General features: G+C 34.8%; 3 protein-coding genes across 5 annotated transcripts; 2 read left to right on the top strand and 1 right to left on the bottom strand.

Annotated features, from left to right (window-relative positions):
- Nucleotides 1-1,464: 1,464 nt before the first annotated feature.
- LOC116179774 (mitochondrial uncoupling protein 4) lies at nt 1,465-8,073 on the bottom strand. Of its 3 annotated transcripts, none has more exons than XM_031499609.1 (7): nt 7,934-8,073; nt 6,425-6,557; nt 4,140-4,219; nt 3,890-4,091; nt 3,664-3,840; nt 2,126-2,348; nt 1,465-2,080 (listed from the first exon to the last, which is right to left on the bottom strand). In XM_031499609.1, the coding sequence occupies exons 2-7, from the start codon at nt 6,546-6,548 to the stop codon at nt 1,906-1,908; spliced, it is 981 nt and encodes a 326-aa protein (XP_031355469.1). In that variant the 5' UTR covers nt 6,549-6,557; nt 7,934-8,073; the 3' UTR covers nt 1,465-1,905. The 3 variants fall into 3 exon arrangements, with proteins under 3 accessions (XP_031355469.1, XP_031355468.1, XP_031355467.1); XM_031499608.1 differs by lacking the exon at nt 7,934-8,073 and adding an exon at nt 7,588-7,711; XM_031499607.1 differs by lacking the exon at nt 7,934-8,073 and adding an exon at nt 6,714-6,854.
- LOC116179776 (protein enhancer of sevenless 2B) lies at nt 6,861-14,527 on the top strand. The gene is made up of 5 exons (XM_031499611.1): nt 6,861-7,325; nt 7,375-7,472; nt 7,598-7,717; nt 13,261-13,426; nt 13,480-14,527. The coding sequence occupies exons 1-5, from the start codon at nt 7,248-7,250 to the stop codon at nt 13,651-13,653; spliced, it is 636 nt and encodes a 211-aa protein (XP_031355471.1). The 5' UTR covers nt 6,861-7,247; the 3' UTR covers nt 13,654-14,527.
- A 2,715-nt stretch (nt 14,528-17,242) lies between these two features.
- Nucleotides 17,243-18,675, top strand: LOC116179775 (40S ribosomal protein SA). The gene is made up of 4 exons (XM_031499610.1): nt 17,243-17,323; nt 17,507-17,641; nt 17,683-18,118; nt 18,293-18,675. The coding sequence occupies exons 2-4, from the start codon at nt 17,535-17,537 to the stop codon at nt 18,635-18,637; spliced, it is 888 nt and encodes a 295-aa protein (XP_031355470.1). The 5' UTR covers nt 17,243-17,323; nt 17,507-17,534; the 3' UTR covers nt 18,638-18,675.
- The last annotated feature ends 2,256 nt before the right edge of the window (nt 18,676-20,931 follow it).

Below are 20,931 nucleotides of genomic sequence, written 5' to 3'. Positions count from 1 at the left end.
ACAACTGAGCTCAAATGTTAAAATAGGTAGTAAAAAATACCATCGTAGCTTATTTTGTTGCTCACGATTCCGATTACACATCTCGCAGTTCCAATTTCAAATGTGTACACACAAATTAAATAACGTATTATGATCAATATTTAAAATTCAAAGATAAATCAATAAAAATGTTTCAAAACTCACTCGTGATCACGGGCAAATGTAGACCATATATTAGCAGCTATCAATAAACGAACACCCAAAGTCTCTAGCTGGCCCAGGGGCCGAGATTTCAATGGAACAGACAGACAGACAGGCGACGGAAAATCGAGCACATAAACGTTACCTCAACTTCGTTAAACGCTACAAATACCAAATGAGAAAATCGAGAGTAGGTACATAGGTACTGAAGATGCAAAGTAACAATTGAGTCTGTATAACAAAAGTTTTATACCAATTTATACTGAAAATAAATACCCTCGTAAATAGCTAAATACCTATATTAGGTACATCATCTTTATAGTCCATTGGAAAACGTGTGTTACGCATTATCTACGTAATTAACTGTTTGCCTGTCTGTCTATTTGTCTGTCTGTTGCAACCACAACATATATACATTTGGTCCTAGCGATTAAAAAGTAGTGGTACAAAACTAGTTGCTTTTGGCACAAATTAGTACAAAATGAGTACAAAACTATGGCATGAAAATTTGTATGAATTTGTATATTCGGGGTTGTACCGTTAAGTTGCACCTCCAAAATTAATTTGATAGTAAATATTTTTATATATATTTTAATTTTTTGGTTACGGTACAAATTAGTACAAAGAATCTGTATACGTGGGGGCGTAGATGTAGATTTGGTCCTAGTTGTTAAAAGGTAGTGGTACAAAAGTTCTTATTTACCGTGCAAATTAGTACAAAATGGGTACAAAATTCTGGCACAAAAATTTTTAAGAATGTGAGAATACTTGGGGTTGTGGCGTTAAATTGCAACCCCAATGTAGATTTGGTCCTAACGATTAAAATGTAGTGGTACAAAATTTGTTATCCACGGTACAAATAAGTACAAAATAACAGTATTAATAGATTTGCTAATCTTTTTAGTGGGGGTTGCAACTTAAGGCTCCTCTTCTGTGAGCGTTGTTATTACGAAAAAAACAATTGAAATGATTTTTTTTTAAATTTTCCTTTACGTCCACATTGTTAGTAAATGATCGCGACATAGGCAACCTGTTACAAATTACTAGCGAAACATTTTTTTGGTTTGATTAATAGAAGTCCTTTTGCATCATGAATGCTCTCCATCGTTACAAAAATAACAAAATTTAATAAAATCTGTTTTAATTCGATACTATGCGATGCATAATAAAGTTATATACAAAATATAAATTGTTGCAAAAAGGTCTGCAATCGATTATTAAAAATTTGAACACAGTAATAACAATTACAAAAAAACTGTTTTCAGTTTGACCGTGTTGTTCCTTAATTATGTAAATATAAAACGAATAAATAGAAGTCATTTTCATTAATACAGTAATTGTCTAAACTCTATCTTTGAGCAGTCTATATATGGCTCGCTACAAGCATTGCAGATTGCATGCAATGCTGAGGTAACACGACCTAATGGTACTATTGAGCATACACAGATACACCTAACTATAATGGTAAATAATATGAACCAGATACACTCGGTAAACGTGACACCACAACCTGCGATCTTCGGCTAAAAATAATCCTAAATTATCTGTGATAAACTCATTTCAATCTGAGATAGGTGATGTTAACAAGTGTAAGTTTAACAATTAAAAATAAAATTATTTTCGAAATTAAATCTTATAAACTAAGTACATGGTGGTAATAACATAAACTTGTACAAACAAATTTGCGCAATTTTATCACAGATACAAATTAACTGGAAATTTAAACTAAAGATTGTTTGTGCGTATTGTAAACATAACTTCTTCGTACGAGAGCCAAAATGTTAGAGACCACGGCGCCATTCGTAACCAGATTGGGAAGAATCCTTTATACAAAGCTCCAAATCCCTCAGCCTTCGTTGTTTTGATTAAACAGTCAATGGACGACTTGTACAACGTACCTCTAAAACTCTAGAATTAGAATTACAACTTGTTAACGAACGCTTACCGGCCCTCGCTGTCGATGGGCTGATTCATAACACGCGTTTTAATGACATCAGCTGGCGTCCCCATGGATGCGGCAACGAACCCTGCACAAAAACTCGACAGAACGTGAACAAAATGATTATCCTTCCACGTAGTGTTCATTAAAATGAACCGTTTGGCATAATCGTACGTAGTGAGATCACCCAAATTGACTAAAGCTGCTCGTTGTACATTTGGTACAGAACCTAAAAATAATTAGATTAATAACCCATGAAAGACTGGCGTTGCCATATGGCAACAACAAAATGCTGTTGTCCTAAATGTCACTGTAATTCAAATTTAACGAAATAATAATAATAATAATAATAATGGATGCATTCTATGCACCAAAATTAATAAGAAAAAGTGTTTTACCGAGAAATTTTGGTGCAGTCGATTTTTGGTAAAAAAGGAAGGTTATACACTGCCTTTTTTTGAGGCCCTCAAAAAAATTGTCTCAGATCGACCCGGAAAAAAAATTTTCTTATAGAATGTGGCCTGTAGAATCCATAATTTCAAACAGTTCCAAGATTGGGCTACTAGTTCAAAAGTTACAGCCCTTTGAATTTTCTTTCGAAATTGGTTTCTAGTCTATAACTTTTGATTGAGAAGTCTGATCGAAAAAGTACGAATTGTTTTGGATTCTACGCACCAAAATTAATAAGAAAAAGTGTTTTCCCGAGAAATTTTGGTGCAGTCGATTTTTGGTAAAAAAAGGCCTTTTTTTGAGCCCCGAAAAAAAAATTGTCTCAGGTCGACCCGGAAAAAAAATTTTCTTATAGAATGTGGCCTGTAGAATCCATAATTTCAAACAGTTCCAAGATTGGGCTACTAGTTCAAAAGTTACAGCCCTTTGAATTTTCTTTCGAAATTGGTTTCTAGTCTATAACTTTTGATTGAGAAGTCTAATCGAAAAAGTACGAATTGTTTTGGATTCTACGCACCAAAATTAATAAGAAAAAGTGTTTTCCCGAGAAATTTTGGTGCAGTCGATTTTTGGTAAAAAAAGGAAGTGTTTACACTGCCTTTTTTTGAGGCCCGAGGAAAAAATTGTCTCAGATCGACCCGAAAAAAAAATTTTCTTATAGAATGTGGCCTGTAGAATCCATAATTTCAAACAGTTCCAAGATTGGGCCACTAGTTCAAAAGTTACAGCCCTTTGAATTTTTTTTCGAAATTGGTTTCTAGTCCATAACTTTTGATTGAGAAGTCTGATCGAAAAAGTACGAATTGTTTTGAATTCTACGCACCAAAATTAATAAGAAAAAATGTTTAACCCAGAAATTTTGGTGCAGTCGATTTTTGGTAAAAAAAAGGCCTTTTTTTGAGCCCCGGAAAAAAAATTGTCTCAGATCGACCCGGAAAAAAAATTTTCTTATAGAATGTGGCCTGTAGAATCCATAATTTCAAACAGTTCCAAGATTGGGCTACTAGTTCAAAAGTTACAGCCCTTTGAATTTTCTTTCGAAATTGGTTTCTAGTCCTTAAGTCCGGCACATAATTGGCGTCACCATCCCTTACCTTTCCATAATCCTCGATAACCCGAGCTTTTCACAATTTTCACAAATGCGTCGCTCATACTACTAACACGCGGCGGCAACCCCATCAACTTCCTTTTGCCCTCCATTTGCAGTTGCACCTTTAGAAGATCAGTCGGACTCGATATGTACTGAGCGAAAGCGCCCGAACATATACCACCTAAAACGGTTCAAGTGTATCAATATTCAAAACAGAAATTTGCCCTTACAAAATGCAGACTTGTACAAGGAGAAGTGCTCGTTGGGCTTCTTCTTGAAAATGTCGTCCCGCATAAACTGGAAGGCGACCATACGCGTGCCCGAATAGATGACGTGACGAGTTAGGCCGGCGCTCATCCCTTGCCATAACTTAAACGGCCCCTCCTCCTTAACGATACCGAAAGCGGTTCGTAGCATTCCCCTATAATGGGGCTGCAAAGTACTTTGATTATTATCGCGAGCTCAACAGGACGTACATACAGAGGCATTTTGCGATCCCGCTTTGCTCGCTTCACCTTGTATTTGAAGTCGTGTTTTTGTTAAATCTAAGGGATATGTCACTGTAAAAAAAAAAAGAAGTTAGATGGTTATTTTTAGGTGAAGGTGCTTTATGGAACTGTTTGTGTTGTGAGATCAAATATTTATCTTCAGATTTATATTGTATATTATTAGAGTGTGTGTTACGACATGACGTAATGTAAACATTAGTTCAAACAATAGGAGCTCGCGCGTCATTACATGGGAATACCGAAAGTAACGTTTTTAGGTACGCAGCTCGAACTAAGTGGCTATTGCGATCATCGTTTTTCATTTTTGCTTAGAAAAGATAACAGTTTCAGGGGCTGATTTACAGGAGTTTAACTGCACCTGTATAAGCGAGGCGAATTGGGGTGTAGCCGAGGGTGGGTAAATTTTTTTGTGAGTTGCGACTAGGCAGTTCCATAATCTTATATTTGTATATCACTTAATTAATGTATACAGGGTCATTCTTGACGAGTGTCAGTTAGAAAGATATGGAAAACCTTTGAAAATGAAAATAAACTGATAAGTTTTTTAAGGGTCTTGGCACATGATGAATTGAACTAAAATATTTTCAAGATGGCGCCACTTCCGGAAATACCGGACGTAGCCATCAACTTTGTTATTTTAAATAGGGACCCCCTATTTTCGGATTCTACGTCGAATTTGGAGTACAACGATACCCCATAGTTGACCGTTTGCTCCAAGGGATTCGTCGATATTCAAGTTTTTATGTCAAAAATGGAATTTGCAGGGGTCATTTTAAAAATTTATTATTCGAAAACGGTGAGAGATATTGCAAAACAGTTTTCAATGCTTTATTAAGGAAAGATCGAATCTTCTTATGGTATGCGTAACAGTCTAAAAAAGTGAGACTACGTCACTTTTTCAAAGCTTTCAATTTTTAAATTTTTAAATTTCGGTAACTCCATTTTTTTAAATTGCAATATCTCTCACCGTTGTCGAATAATACATTTTTAAAATGACCCCTACAAATTCAATTTTTGACATAGAAACTTGAATATCGACGAAGCCATTGGAGCAAAGGGTCAACTATGGGGTATCGTTATACTCCAAATTCGACGTAGAATCCGAAAATGTAGAAAAAATAGGGGGCCCCTATGTAAAATAACAAAGTTGATGGCTACTTCCGGTATTTCCGGAAGTGGCGCCATCTTGAAAATATTTTAGTTCAATTCATCATGTGCCAAAACCCGTAAAGAACTTATCAGTTTATTTTCATTTTCAAAGGTTTTCCATATCTTTCTAACTGACGCTCGTCAAGAATGACCCTGTATACAGGATGTCCCAGCATTTAATCTCTACTATTTTAAGCGATGCATGAGAAGTAAATACAATAAAAGGAAAGGGCTGGCTCTCAACAGATGCTAAGGTACGGAAAAGTTGTTTTGAAGAAACCCATTTTTATGTAATTAGTTAACCATATTTATACCTACTACTTATGTATTTGTTAATTACCTAATTGCATTTGTTACAATATTTTTGTAATGCAGGCGAAGTTTTGGGGTATTTATACATCTACGTATTTACAATCAATACCGTTAAACAATTGGGATTAGCACGGGTAGACTATCTACCTATCCACACTAATTGACAAATATGGTCGACGGCCGAAGGAATTGAAGTGGGCAAGACTTATCCATGTTTCAATTAACTGTCAACCCTCCCCAAAGCCAATAAACGAAAGCACCTTTTATAAACAGTATAGTTTTACACAACATCCTGTATATGAATATAGTCCAAAGGTTATGCAACCCAACGAGCACCACTTTATGGGTTGTTGCAGATAGTTCAGTAAATCATGTTTATCGAGTAATTTGAAAATGCGAAAATTATTATAAACTGCAATGTATATAGCTTCACAGATACTTGACAATAGTTACGCACAATTTGTTGTGTGCTTTACTATCAGATTAGTTCCGCTTGAAGTAGCAGCAATGATAAGATTTAGGTATTATATAACTGAATCGGTGCGAAATACGCTAAAATAACCGAAATGTGTTAAAAATAAATTTCAAAAATAGATTTTATGTAACAGCATTGCCCAACAATGCTAAATAATGTTTACGTTAGACATACTTTTCCTGTGGGAGTCTCCCAGAATTATAAAAAAATCCCTCATTATGAGTGATAAAAACCGCGTCGTCACTCCACCACAACGGAAGCCCAGGAAGTCAACTTCCTGGCTGCGTTATCATCGCACAAATACACAACGGGTAACCTACCGAATTCGGCAACCCATGCTGCCATGACGGATACAATGTACGAGACCCATAACGAATCGGTGCGAATAACAGGAACTACTTTTATGGCATGAATCTCTTCGTGAGGTGGTGAAGTTTGAGGCATCTCTCACTCCTAAAATACAATCCGGATAAACATTGCATAGTGCAGATGAAGGAAAAAAGGTTTAACAAAACATAGGGATATTTGGCAACCTTGCAAAATGATGATAATTAAAAGTGCGATTATGTAATTAATGGAGGAGGACGAATGTCGATAGTAAAATCTTACCGTTAATCGTTTCATAATTAAATTTAAGTCAAACGAATCGAAAAAGGGGTAGAAGTACGAGTACTTCCAAATGTCACATTCTGCACATGTGTTAGACTTGACAACGTCGCTGCGTAGGAAAGTAGTTGGGGTTAACAATTAATAGAAATTATTTATTAAAATTCGAAGCAATTCAAATTCGCGTGGTCGTCTTTTATACTTTGCCTTATCTTTTGACGTCTCAACCTTTGCCATCAAATTTTGAAGATAAATTTTACAGATAATTCAAGGTAATTCCATGCGCAGTGGTTAGTATTTTTAATGGATGCTAGTGGGAGTGTTCTTCAACATTGGGCAGTAGACAAAAAGTGATAAAAATTCGAAACGTTCCCCCAATTTAATCAGCGTCCAAAATCTCGTTTTCGCCCCCCCAATTTCGAGAGGCCGCGAAGGGGTAAAAAGTGCGTGAAAAGACAGTCGTTAAAATGTCAATGTGTTGACATCTTTTGTGCAGTGCAGTTTTTCAATTTCTGTGATTTTAAGAAGATAAACACGATGGAAGCGATAGCGAAACACGAATTTAACGCAACGGCGGACGACGAGCTGAGTTTCAAACGGTCACAAGTCTTAAAGGTAGGCCGATCACCTTCGGTCGATAGTCCCTCATTTTTTTCTTTCGCAGATCCTGAACATGGAAGACGATGCGAACTGGTTTCGGGCCGAACTCGACGGAAAGGAGGGTTTAATTCCGAGTAACTATATCGAAATGAAAATTCATCCGTGAGTATTATAGAATTAGGTTATGTAATTTAGAATTCTATAATTAATCGAATTTACGAGGTCAGAGACTTGCAGTTTTATTGAAAATTTGCCAAATAAATCGGATAACACTTACGTTTTTTTAGCTGGTACTACGGTAGAATAACCAGGGCGGACGCGGAAAAATTGTTATTAAATAAACATGAAGGGGCCTTTTTAATTCGTATAAGCGAGTCTTCTCCCGGAGATTTTTCGTTATCTGTTAAGTAAGTACCTTTGTTCTCAATACTATTTAAATTTATGTGTGATGTATTACATCTTTCGATTACGTTTAATATTAAAATTACAAGCGGCATTGTTAAGTATACTTGAAATGTTTTTTATTGATCGTTAGTGTTTTTGTTAACCTTGATTTTATTATCTATTCCCTTAGTAAACAAGCTTTACTTCGTTCGCATGACATATAATTTAACACCACTTACCGATTTAATTATAGCAAATTAAAGGGAATTTGAAGGCACATCACACTTGACGTAAAAACTTGTTTAAATTAAATGTTTGACTTCACAATGTGATACGGCGCTTGTATATTTCTGTTAATTGAATTGGTAATCTGGTACAGGGTAATTCATAAAACAAAATGCCTTCTTGCTGTACACTGAACTTGCATAACAAATTGTCATTGGTTTAAAATGTCACAGTTCACATAATGTGGTCCTGTAGTCCTGTGTTTGCCAAGTAAAACTGTTCTAATCTCCTTTGCTGTTTCTACTGTTTAGACATTCCACCTTTTTAATCAAGAGAGCGCTATGTTGTCTGAAGAGTATTGTTTTCATCTGGTTCTCTAGGTTGTTTTTCTCAAAGCCCCGTCCAGTGGGTCAATTTTGTCTTTTTTAAATTAGTATAATGTACTTTCTCTTTCAGTTGCCCACTGATAATAACAGCTGAAATGCCTTCAGTGTATTAATATACAGGGTGTTTTTTTGGGAGCTTTAGTTAAACGTTGCTGGGAAAGTAAAATAGGTAGGTTTTTGAAAATTTGTACTTAAGAGTTACTCTGAAGACCGAATCGATGTAAAATATTTTCAAAATGGCCAAACTTTCGGAAATACCGGAAGTAGATAGTAACTTCGTTATATTAAATGGCAACCCCCTATTTTTTATTGCATTTTTCGATTCTACGTAAAATTTCAGGTCTTTTGATACCCACATGTCCATATCTGCCATTTATGGTTTTTAAGTTATTTTGACTTTATGAAAAAAATGGCGGATGCAGATGGTACCTTGATAATTGATTACTTGAAAACGGTTATAGTCATGGCAACCCATTTTTATCAGTGCATAGAGAATGAATAGGGCTTTCTTTTAGTGTACTTAAAAAAAGTTAAGTTGCATACAACCGCTCCTATGGAGATCCAAATTTAAGAAACTTCAAAGTCCAAAAACTCAGTTTTTTTAAATGGAATGACCATGTTCTTACTATTGCATGAGATAGAGAATCGAAATTGGAATATTTTGATATTACATGTTCCTATAGCTATCTTTAACATTTTCTAATTTATTCCCATTTCATTGAATTGATGCCATTTTTTTTCGCATTTTCATTTTAGTAGTTTGCCATGATTTTATAACAATCGAATTTTAAACAAATCAAGGAAAGGATACTTTAATATCATTGATTCTAGTCTGAATAAGTCATTTATTAAGGATATAGGACGGAAAATTTATTTGAAATCTAGACAGAGTCATTCAACTGAATTTCTTAAACAACGTATAAGTCTGAAAATTCAGAGAGATAATGCGATATCTGTTCTAGCAACAATTCCATACAAAAAATGTTTCAACGAAGTTTTTTATATTTTACATTGAATTTATTTTGTTAATCTCGCATTTGCAATTCAATTCATTTTCTTAAATATTCTCTTGTAGAGCTTTGTATCACTTGTGCTTCAACGGTTTGTAGTGCATTTGGGGATACAACATTTCCAAAATTCATACAATTTCGTTCCAGTGTTCAAATGAATGTACGGCAAGCATGTGTCGCGATTCTGTCCATTTCACCATAAATAACAATTAAATTCCAAAATAGGTGAAACCACTGCGAGTCATTTTTCGATTTTTGAAAAACTTATGTTAACCTATAACAGTAGGTGACGGATTAGTGTCACTAGAATTGTTTAAAATTCGATTGTTATAAAATCATGGCCGACTACTAAAAAGAAAATTCGAAAAAAATAGTGTCAATTCAATAAAATGGGAATAAGTCAGAAACTGTTAAAGATAGCTATCGGAACATGTATTGTCAAAATATGCCCATTTTGATTCTTTATCTCATGCAATATTAAGAAAATGGTGATTCCATTTAAAAAATTGAGTTTTTAGTCTTTGAAGTTTCATAAATTTGGATCTCCATAGGGGCGGTCTTACGCAACTCAATTTTTTTGTAAGTACACTAAAAGAAAGCTGTATTCATTCTATATGCACTGATAAAAGTAGGTTGCCATGACTAGGGCTGGGCGATTACGGGTTTGAATAATCGATAATCGATTATGAAAAATAATCGATTACACTGATTAATCGATTAATCAAATAATCGATTAATCAAATAATCGATTAATCAAATAATCGATTAATCAAATAATCGATTAATCAAATAATCGTTTAATTAAATAATCGATTAATCAAATAATCGATTAATCAAATAATCGATTAATCAAATCATCGATTAATCACCTAATCGTTTAATCAAAAGTCGATTGTCACATACAAGGAGTAATAAATATCAGTTTGTATGCATTAATACGTTAATTATTTAATAATAAAAATAAAAAATAATTCCATTACTGTTTTCATCAAATCGTCCATTACTAGGCAGATCGATTAATCTATAATCAACAAAGTGTCCCTGGTTCGAATCCGGGTTCGGGTATGGATATTTGCAAATGCATAGTGGGTTGGTTGGTAGAACAGCCTTGGCTGAAACCCTGCCGATTTGAAAATGAAGGTCAAAAATAAAAATAAATAAATAAAAATAAATGATTAGGCAGCTTACTCTCCGATGAGGTGTGCTTTAGTTTTGATGATACAATCTTAATTCATTTTAGCTGCTTAAAGTGACGTTTTAACATCCGCTATAAAATAAAATAATACTTGTGAGCTGTGAGTGCTCCTTTTTGCGTAAACTGATGATCCAGCTAATAATAATCAATTAAAATTTACTTAATTGATTAATCAAACAATCGATTAATCAAATAACCGATTAATCAAATAATCGATTAATCAAACAATCGATTAATCAAATAGCCTATTAATCAAATAATCGATTAATCGATTAATTTAATAGAATAATCAAACCCGATTATCGATTATCGTTTGATTATAATCGATTAATCGATTTTTTTGCCCAACGCTAGCCATGACTACAACCGTTTTCAAGTAATCAATTATCAAGGTACCATCTGCATCCGCCATTTTTTTTCTTAAAGTCAAAATAACTTAAAAACCATAAATGGCAGATATCGACATATGGGTATCCAAAGAACTGAAATTTCACGTAGAATCCAAAAACCCAATAAAAAATTGGGGTTGCTATTTAAAATAACGAAGTTACTATGTACTTTCGGTGTTTACGGAAGTGCGGCCATTTTGAAAATATTTTACATCGATTCGGCCTTCAGCGTAACTCCTAAGTACAAATTTTCAAAAACCTACCTATTTTACTTTCCCAGAAACGTTTAACTAAAGCTCTCAAAAAAACACCCAGTATGTTTTCTTGAAACTTCAACAGCGTTAGCAGATTGATTTTGATTCTTGGTAGATTATTTCACAAATTTTGCTTTTCATATTTCCTCTGTAGTGATTTCGGAGTTGTAACATGGCACGAATGGGGGTCATTCTGAAAATTCCAAAGAAACACAAATTTTCACTTAACACCTGACGAAAAAAAATCTGACAAAAACTCTTATTTGAGTTGCACAATGGCTTCGAATAAACATAATTAATTGAATGACCATTAAAATAAGAAATCATAATTATTTACAGTTTTTTTAAATAACTCAAATAATCTGCGCACCTGATTCGCACAGAAACGCTGACAGCTTCTGGAAACTGAAGTTGATGACAAATTTCCAGTAGCTATAAGACGGTATAATATTTTAATTTTAATAAGAAATGAACCCTTACAAAAGGTCTCGCTGTGAACTGCAACTGCTTACTTTTTCAACTCGCAGGGTTGGCAAAAATCTGGGTTTTTGTATGCTTTGGGTGGGGTTTTGGGTATTTGTGTTGGGTTTTTGTGTTTTTCTTGGGTATTTGTCGAATTTCCGTAACTCTTAACTTCAAATTATAGAAAAATAACATTAATTTTGAACTTAGACTGCCCGATAAAGTAGAAAAGCTTGTAAAAATAATAAAAATGAGCCACTTTAAAAAAGAGAAAAAGTTGTTTTAGGTTTTTAATTATTATTTTTATTTTATTTTGTTCCTAATGTTTATTTTATTTTGTTCCTAATGAATAAGCCGTTTCGTATTTTATATTTTAATGTAATTTTTTTTGAAACTAGAAATAAGAATGTAAGACTGATCTATCAGTACCTGTCTGTTTCCAAGTAAACTACATTATATTTTGTTATTAAATACTATATAAAAATTATCTCGATTTTGTCTCATTTTGTGTCTCAAATTCTTAGGGCTTTTGTATGGGTTTTTGTGTTGGGTTTTTGTATAGGTCGTTGGGTGGGTTTTGACACAAAAACTCTGTGGGTTTTTTAAATGGGTTTTTCGTTTTGCCAACCCTGTCAACTCGACAAAACTTTTTCCGAAATTATGTGTTAAATGCAACTTCTTCACAAATTTATTATAAAAATGATGAACTGCGTCTTTATAACTAAAGAAATAGGACTGACTGCCCGAGATTTAGCGTAAACAAATTTACACGCTCTTGAACCGTCGGGAAACTCAGCATCCCCGTTTTGTAATCTCCAATGTTTAAAGAAACGCCACCTCCACCATAAAATAAACTTCTTTGTGAATGTTTAAATAAATCGCCAAGCGCACCTGAACGCGCCAAACGTCTCCACTTTTGCCGACATGAAACGCGCAATAACTTGAGACAGTGTCGTTTACTCGTTATTCAACCTATTTAAGCAAAATCCACCTCTTAATACAATCATTATCGTTATACCCGACGACACTCGAAATTCCACCAGAACTGATAAAACACCTGCATCGCTTATCCCGCACGTGACATTGTTTGTCGAAAAACTAACTAATTCTTGTCCGATAACCACTTTTTATCAACACCTCGCCCGATAAAACTCACAAATACAAGAAATATAATTAAATGAATAAATAATTTTCCAATTCAGTGTCATTTGAAATGAAAAATGTCGAGGTCTTATGGAATAACTCGAATTATGTTACATACAGGCTGTCCTATGTCCTTGTTGCTATTTCCGATATTCAAAAGATGGCTCGCTCTCATCTTTGGGTTTGTTTCTACCTAGAGAAGCGACAGCCTGACTCGATCTCTTTCACAAAGGGCTTCAGCTACCAAAATTTTGTGTTGTGGCATTTGTTTGTTGCTCTCAGATTAGAAAGAGAACTTATTTACAGCATGGAACGCCCTTGGCAATGAAAAACCGTTCTCGCCAATTTAAATACAGGGTGTTCCAATTGGAAATTTCGTATTCGGTCATCCGCTATAAGTGAGAGGGCATTTTTTAATCGCTACAGTAGCGCACTTAAACTAGCTACATCTTCTCTATTAACACTCCTTAATTAATTAATTGTAATAATCATGACGTTACAGATGTTCGGACGGCGTACAACATTTCAAAGTCCTGAGGGACGCGCAAGGGAAATTCTTTTTATGGGTAGTAAAGTTTAATTCGCTAAACGAACTCGTCGAGTACCATCGCACCGCTTCCGTTTCGCATTCTCAAGATGTCAAATTGAGGGACATGGTCACCGAGGAGGTAAGCAAAGTAAGCGTGATGTTTCATCTGCGATTTAATTCCGTTTCGAACAGTGTCTAGTGCAAGCCCTCTACGACTTCACGCCCCAAGAGGCGGGCGAGTTAGAGTTCAAACGCGGCGACGTAATAACGGTGACGGATCGTACGGACCAGCACTGGTGGCACGGCGAGATCGGTCACAATCGTGGACTTTTCCCCGCCACGTACGTTACCCCGTATCATACATAAAAAATAGTTGTCCTTTAAAACAGTTCAGCATTCTTGTGGTCAGTTTTGACGAAGGAAGTATTTTTTACAGTTTTTTATGTATTAATTACTCTCGCTTACATTTTGTGATTAGCAACGGTTTAATATGCATATATTCTTTGTTGTTAAACCATTTGTGTGTCGAATACTTGGAGACGTTTAGTGAAAATATTTGTGACCAAATTACGTTTAGCAAATAATCCGCGCTGTACGATAATATGATTGGTGGTTATAATACTTTTAGGTTAAAACATTGCTCATTATTTCACGCTTTGTGACTTAGTAAATTATATTTAAAAGAAAAAAAAAAGATAAAATAGTCTCTGCATATTTTTGTAACTTAACTTTCCTATTACTACTTATATTGAGTGATCCTGAAAAATGGTTGTAAACTGAGACGTTTTCCCCGAACTTGCCACGACAAATGCACGTTTTTGTTTTAAAGACTGATGGACATTACCGGCCATTTTCCGAGATCACATCATATATAATTTAGATAGTGTGTAATTGATCGTGAAGGCTGGACGGCGCCACGATATATCCATGTTACACAAATTTTATATCTGATGACGTAAATGTCGTAAATTATCCAATGGGAAACACAGTACGGTGTTGTGAAATGATCGTTGGTTTGAGCAAAATCAAATATTTAATTGTCAACTTAAATAAATTTTGTATTGTTTGCATTGAGCAATAACATAATTTACAACGAACGTTTCTTACTCTGTGGCGATTTTATCTTTTTGGTAATAAAAATGCATTCGATATTTCATCAAGATATAATGATACAGAATTTATTTATAACGAAACCATATAAAGGGGTCTACGGAATATACTCAAATATAATTGACATTGTTGCATTTTTTTAATTTACAAAATTAGCTTTTACGCGATGCCATTTTTATAGTTACTTTATAGTGTACATTTTATTTTAGTTTTTGAAAAATATTTACGATTGTTATTTGATCTTTAATTATGTTTATAGGACGTTTTAAAAATGTAATACAATGGAAATTATTCATTTTTTTTTTGTCATATGCGTTACATACTTACGCTTTTGTATGCATTTTCTTTACCAAGATTTGCTTATTTATAAGATTATGTAAATACTAACATAGGGTTATGTAACTATTATCATTAAGTGCGAGCTATTTAGTAAAATATATGTTATGAAGAACACAAACTTATGTTTTATATTAGTTTTTCGTTGTTATATTTGTAGTGCTTTGAATATTTAAGTTTAAGTATTCAGTGCGCAACACACTAGGGGTCTGTACTGCATGTCATGTCATTTGACATAATCGTCCGTTACGTTAGTAACAGTGCGGCGCCCCAATAACCAACCGTACACGTGCTAGGCGAATGAATAGGTCAAGTGACGTCACACGCTGAAACGAAATTATTTTTCCAAGCGCAAATTTAAAATTTTGTAACTTTATGATTTGTGGAATTATTTGCAAATACTTATTTTACGATCTACCAGTGGCGAGTAGATATACAGGGCAGAACCTGGCTCGGTTTAAGGTCGCTCCTCCCCTGATAGTGACTTTGGAAAGTATGTCAAGGTGAAAGTCACGGGGCTGTGACGTTGTAGCTGAAGTGTATTTACCTTTAAGGTCATCGTAGATCAATTTGTAATTCATCAATTTTTATTTTCAAGGTTATCAAAGTTCGACAACCTCATTTTGTCCTACCTTCTTTCATTTTCAAAGTTATAGGTCCAATTTTTGTGGTGTCATTTCAATTTCAAGGTTATCAACATTCAATTACCGTCAATTTTTGGACGTGTAATCCATTTTCAAGTTCATCAGAGGGTAATGGTTTTATTTTTGTGGTGTAGTATTCCCAGTGCGCTTAACGTATCTGAGGTGTTGTCGACACAGTATGCAACACACAATGCACCGCGGGGCAAAAATCGCTGAGATGATATGCAATATAATGAAATAAGCTGTTATTTTAGATGTTCCGTTCATTAATCATTCTTGTGATTAGCTCGAATTAGTGAACAGATAAATTTCTGTTGAGAATAAACCAATAAACTTAGGATAACTTGTGCCTATCAACATGTACTCTGTCGATAAATTTTTAAATAATATGCTGATTCTCAACGGATGAAAGTTTAAAGGACCAATGGATCAGAGCCATTCGAAGAGAAAAATGTACTCCCACCATAGTGTATTTGCGGGGAATGAAGCCGATTTTAGAAAGGTACCTACGAAGGTGTTAAACAATAATGCAATACCGAGCGTTTTCGACTTTCCCATTCACTTAAAATAACGTAGATCTATTATTCGACATCCTTTACCAGCAAGACAACGGCAATACCTATTTGCCTATTAGGTATAGACGTAACTAACTACTTACTGGTACTAAGTATATTTCAGGTTTTGTTACAAGAAAAATAGCTAAGTCTAAATGTTCCATATGTGCAGATGCGATATTCGCATCAGAGAGTCATTCAAAGCTTTTAACTAGAAAAAATCGTGGAGGATTGTTGCACGTATCAAGCGATGCATTAAAAATTTGCCAAATTGCTGAAAATATGTTCAGGTTTTTCATTCAATCCACACCACACCGCGTTGTAAACAAAATGGTTATCAGCAGTCTAAGAAAAATAAATAAGTAACAGCCCATTTGGGTTTTTGGATAGGCATATATTGAATCAAAATCCGCTAAATAATTATATCTTACTACTATCATCTTTAGTTTTAAGAGTATATTTTCCCATACGTGTTCACCACCAAAATACACATATAAATCAAATTAGGACTAGAGTAAGGCAGATATATACCAATTTAGTTCAAATAAAATACCAATAAATTCGATTAAAACAGTTAACAGCTATATGTTATCTTTTTTTGCTACTAAAATTTAGAATAAACACGGCTAAAGCAAGCTGCAGAACGTACGTCTGCCCCGCGATGAACAGTTGGTTGCCTATCCTATCTTGACAACAGGCTTTTATAATAAAATCTACGTTACGCGCGGTCTAGTTATAACAAGTCTCTGAGTATTCCATTTTCAAGGCTATTAAAGTTCAATGATCACCATTTTATTGCGGGGTAATATTCAATTTTCAGGGTCAACAAGCGACTTTGAGGATACGCTTCGCCGAAGTGGTGTAGGTGTAAGGGGAATTCGTTTATGGTCTGAGCTATGATGCGCTGCGCTTCCATGCTGATGGGTCTGATGTTTGGCCGAACCTGTCTGCAGTTTTTTAAGCGTTCTCGCGTGATGATTAGTTAGGGAACTCCGGCGCGGATTTGATTGATTTAAGCAATAACAAGGAGTAAGAATAGAGTACCTATCGTTTAAATTCATCAGCACATTAGCACCATACACTTTCTTTAACCACCTATACACTTTTTTTCTGTTTAAAATGAACATTCCAATTTTTTACGGCTTTGAGGTCTGCATTGAATTCAATACTAATATCCATAGTATCTAACTGGGATGCCTGCTCGATTCAATGCGACTAAGGCCCGTTTTTTCCAAAATTCCATCGATACCGTTGGTGATAATCGAATATTGATGTATAACTTGTACTTCACCCTATACATCGAATCGTCATGTATGTACTGGTGACATTTGTATTACCAACCTGACCGTGGAAAAGTTTCTCTTTGTATATCTCCCTTTGGCGTCTGCACGCGTAAGTGTATTTTGATTTAATTTCTTCAAATTATCTCAATAATCTGCCTAAAATGACCAAAAACGCATTTAGGATAATTACGATAGGGCTCAATGAGATTAATTTTTGCTGATATTTTAGTTTAAATTTAATTTAAGGTTATGGCAGACCCATGTTTCACGTTTGAAATGGTGTTTGTTGTAGGTATTCGTAACTCACATAAACGTAAGCAATGTCGGGAGGTTTAGACGTACTGACCCTCAAGGAGGATGATGTGACAAAAATGTTAGCTGCATGCACCCATGTGGGTAGCACCAACGTCGACTTCCAAATGGAACAGTAAGTGAACACTACCATTCCCTCACTAACAGCTTTTGTAGGTATGTATACAAACGAAAAGGCGACGGTGTACATATTATCAACTTACGTCGCACTTGGGAAAAGCTGTTGTTGGCTGCTAGGGCTATAGTCGCGATCGAACATCCCAGCGAGGTGTTTGCCATTTCGTGCAAGTCGTACGGGCAACGTGCCGTTTTGAAGTTCGCCGCACATACGGGTGCCACACCAATCGCAGGTCGTTTCACTCCCGGTGCTTTCACAAATCAAATTCAAGCCGCCTTCCGCGAACCACGTCTGTTAATTATCACCGATCCTGCATTTGACCATCAACCTGTAACTGAAGCCTCCTACGTTAATATTCCAGTTATTGCATTCTGTAATACCGACTCGCCTTTACGGTTTGTCGATATTGCAATTCCATGCAATAACAAAGCTCCTCACAGTATCGGTTTAATGTGGTGGCTTCTTGCACGTGAGGTTCGTAAATCTTATTACTTTTGCTTTTAGTTGCTCATGTTTTCAATGATGACACAATTTGTTCCTTATTATCATGATTTAACGTGATTGTTCAAATTTTTCCACCTGACTAATGCATATCCTAGTCTATTAACATGCAGTGTAAGCATTTGGATTCTTAACGACTGTTTGTAGGTCCTTCGATTGAAGGGACAAATTCCACGTGAAGGCAAGTGGGATATTGTCGTCGACTTGTACTTCTATAGGGAACCTGAGGAGGCCGAGAAGGAAGAACAAGCCGTGAAAGAAATTGTTGCTCCCAAGCCTGAACCAATTCCTCGTGAAACGACCGAAATTGAGTCCTGGAACGAACCACCAACTTGGGAAGAACCATCAATTCCATTGCCACCGGCGCCCACATCTACATTCGCTCCTGCAACTGAAAATTGGGCCAACGAAGTTGACGAATGGGATGCTAACACGCAACCCCAAGGTGGACAGCCTAACTGGGCTTCGACCACAGACTGGAACAAGTCTTAGTTTTAACAGTTTTACAAATAAAATTGTTTTTTGACTAATTGTTCTTTTGTTTTGCCAATTCTGGACTTTCTCATACAAAACAGCCTCCTGTATTGGTGGGTTTATACAATCATTGGTTCACATTTTAAAAGTATATATTCAAATTTTGAAGCCATTAACTCTACGTACGACATTTAATTAAATTTAAAATGATGTAAATAAGTAATAAATTACGGAAGGCACTAAAATTAAAAAAAATGTTCTGACATCTAACGTTAGTTTCTTAAACTGAACTCTTTACATTTGTCGTAAATATAGTGCTACTTGTTACCAATAAATGCAGGGTCCTTAATTATAACCATCATTATGTTGTATTACATTCACACAGGTGTCGCTACCCTCTAACAAAACTGCAGGGAGTCACAATGGAATTTGATTCAACAAAATAACATTAGATGTCGGTACGATATATATTTTAAAATTTTAGGGCTACAGCATTGAATAAAAAATTATTCAATGGCTACAGTAAAAAAACAGACAGCTTGTAATTTTGCTACTTTTAGGCAGTACAAGTATAGTATAATTAGCCGCTGTGTAATGCATTGTCGTTTCATGTCTCCAACAATTGGTATGGGATTACGCGCGGAGATAATGAATGCTTTCGTATTATAAAATCGCTCTTTTAAATATTTGAAGCATTTTAAATTTAATTAGATGGCGTACGTAGGGATAATGTTTTCTTGTTTCGTGTGTACACCAGAGCTGGACAGAATAATTTCAAAAAGTATTTGAATACTAAATACTTCTACGTCCAGCACAAGCGAATACTAGATACAGATACATTGAAAAGTATACAAATACTTAAAACAATCAGTATTCAAATACTTTAGAATGTATTCGAATACTTTCAAAAGTATTCGAATACTTTCAAAGGTATTCGAATACTATAAAAAGTATTCGAATACTTTGAAAAGTATTTCATTATCTTACTTTGAAAAGTATTCGAATACAGTAAAAAGTATTCAAATACTTGTCACTCAAATACATTAAAAATTTAAAATAGTATACTAGGCTTAATACTATTTAAAAAATTAAGTTATACTTTGTATGGGGTTACCTTTTTTCATATTTCTATTGTTATATACAAACTTAAGGGGAATAAAAGCGTATTATTATTATATTATTACATAGGAGGTACTTACCAGGACCTTTCTTATACCAGTTATATTCTTAAGAATACGTGTACCAGTTTTCAAAGCGATCGTACGTCGTGCACATGTACGCATTTCTGAAATTAATCCTAGCGATTTTGAAACATTTTCCTATTAGAATTTGGCCCGTAGAATCCATAATTTCCAACAGTTCCAAGATTGGGCTAGTAGTTCAAAAGTTACAGCCCTTTGAATTTTTTTTCGAAATTGGTTTCTAGTCTATAACTTTTGATTGAGAAGTCTGATCGAAAAAGTACGAATTGTTTTGGATTCCACGCACCAAAATTAATAAGAAAAAGTGTTTTCCCGAGAAATTTTGGTGCAGTCGATTTTTGGTAAAAAAGGAAGGTTATACACTGCCTTTTTTTGAGGCCCGAAAAAAAAATTGTCTCAGATCGACCCGGAAAAAAAATTTTCTTATAGAATAGGGCCTGTAGAATCCATAATTTCAAACAGTTCCAAGATTGGGCTACTAGTTCAAAAGTTACAACCCTTTGAATTTTCTTTCGAAATTGGTTTCTAGTCTATAACTTTTGATTGAGAAGTCTGATCGAAAAAGTACGAAATGTTTTGGATTCTACGCACCAAAATTAATAAGAAAAAGTGTTTTCCCGAGAAATTTTGGTGCAGTCGATTTTTGGTAAAAAAGGAAGGTTGTACACTGCCTTTTTTTGAGGCCCGAAGAAAAAATTGTCTCAGATCGACCCGGAAAAAAATTTTCTTATAGAATGTGACCTGTAGAATCCATAATTTCAAACAGTTCCAAGTTTGGGCTACTAGTTCAAAAGTTACAGCCCTTTGAATTTTCTTTCGAAATTGGTTTCTAGTCTATAACTTTTGATTGAGAAGTCTGATCGAAAAAGAACGAATTGTTTTGGATTCTACGCACCAAAATTAATAAGAAAAAGTGTTTTCCCGAGAAATTTTGGTGCAGTCGATTTTTGGAAAAAAGGAAGATTATACCAAAGAGTAACTATACTCTTTGATTATACACTGCCCTTTTTTTGCCCCGAAAAAAAAAATTGTCTCAGATTGTCCTGGGAAAAAAGTGTTCTTATAGAACGTGGCTTTGTAGAATCCATAATTTCAAACAGTTCCAAGATT

Source organism: Photinus pyralis, unplaced genomic scaffold, assembly GCF_008802855.1.
Source record: "Photinus pyralis isolate 1611_PpyrPB1 unplaced genomic scaffold, Ppyr1.3 Ppyr1.4_LG8, whole genome shotgun sequence".
Classification (NCBI taxonomy): Eukaryota; Metazoa; Arthropoda; class Insecta; order Coleoptera; family Lampyridae; genus Photinus; species Photinus pyralis.
Note: the sequence above shows the minus strand (reverse complement) of the source record. Positions and strands in the feature narration are given on the sequence as shown.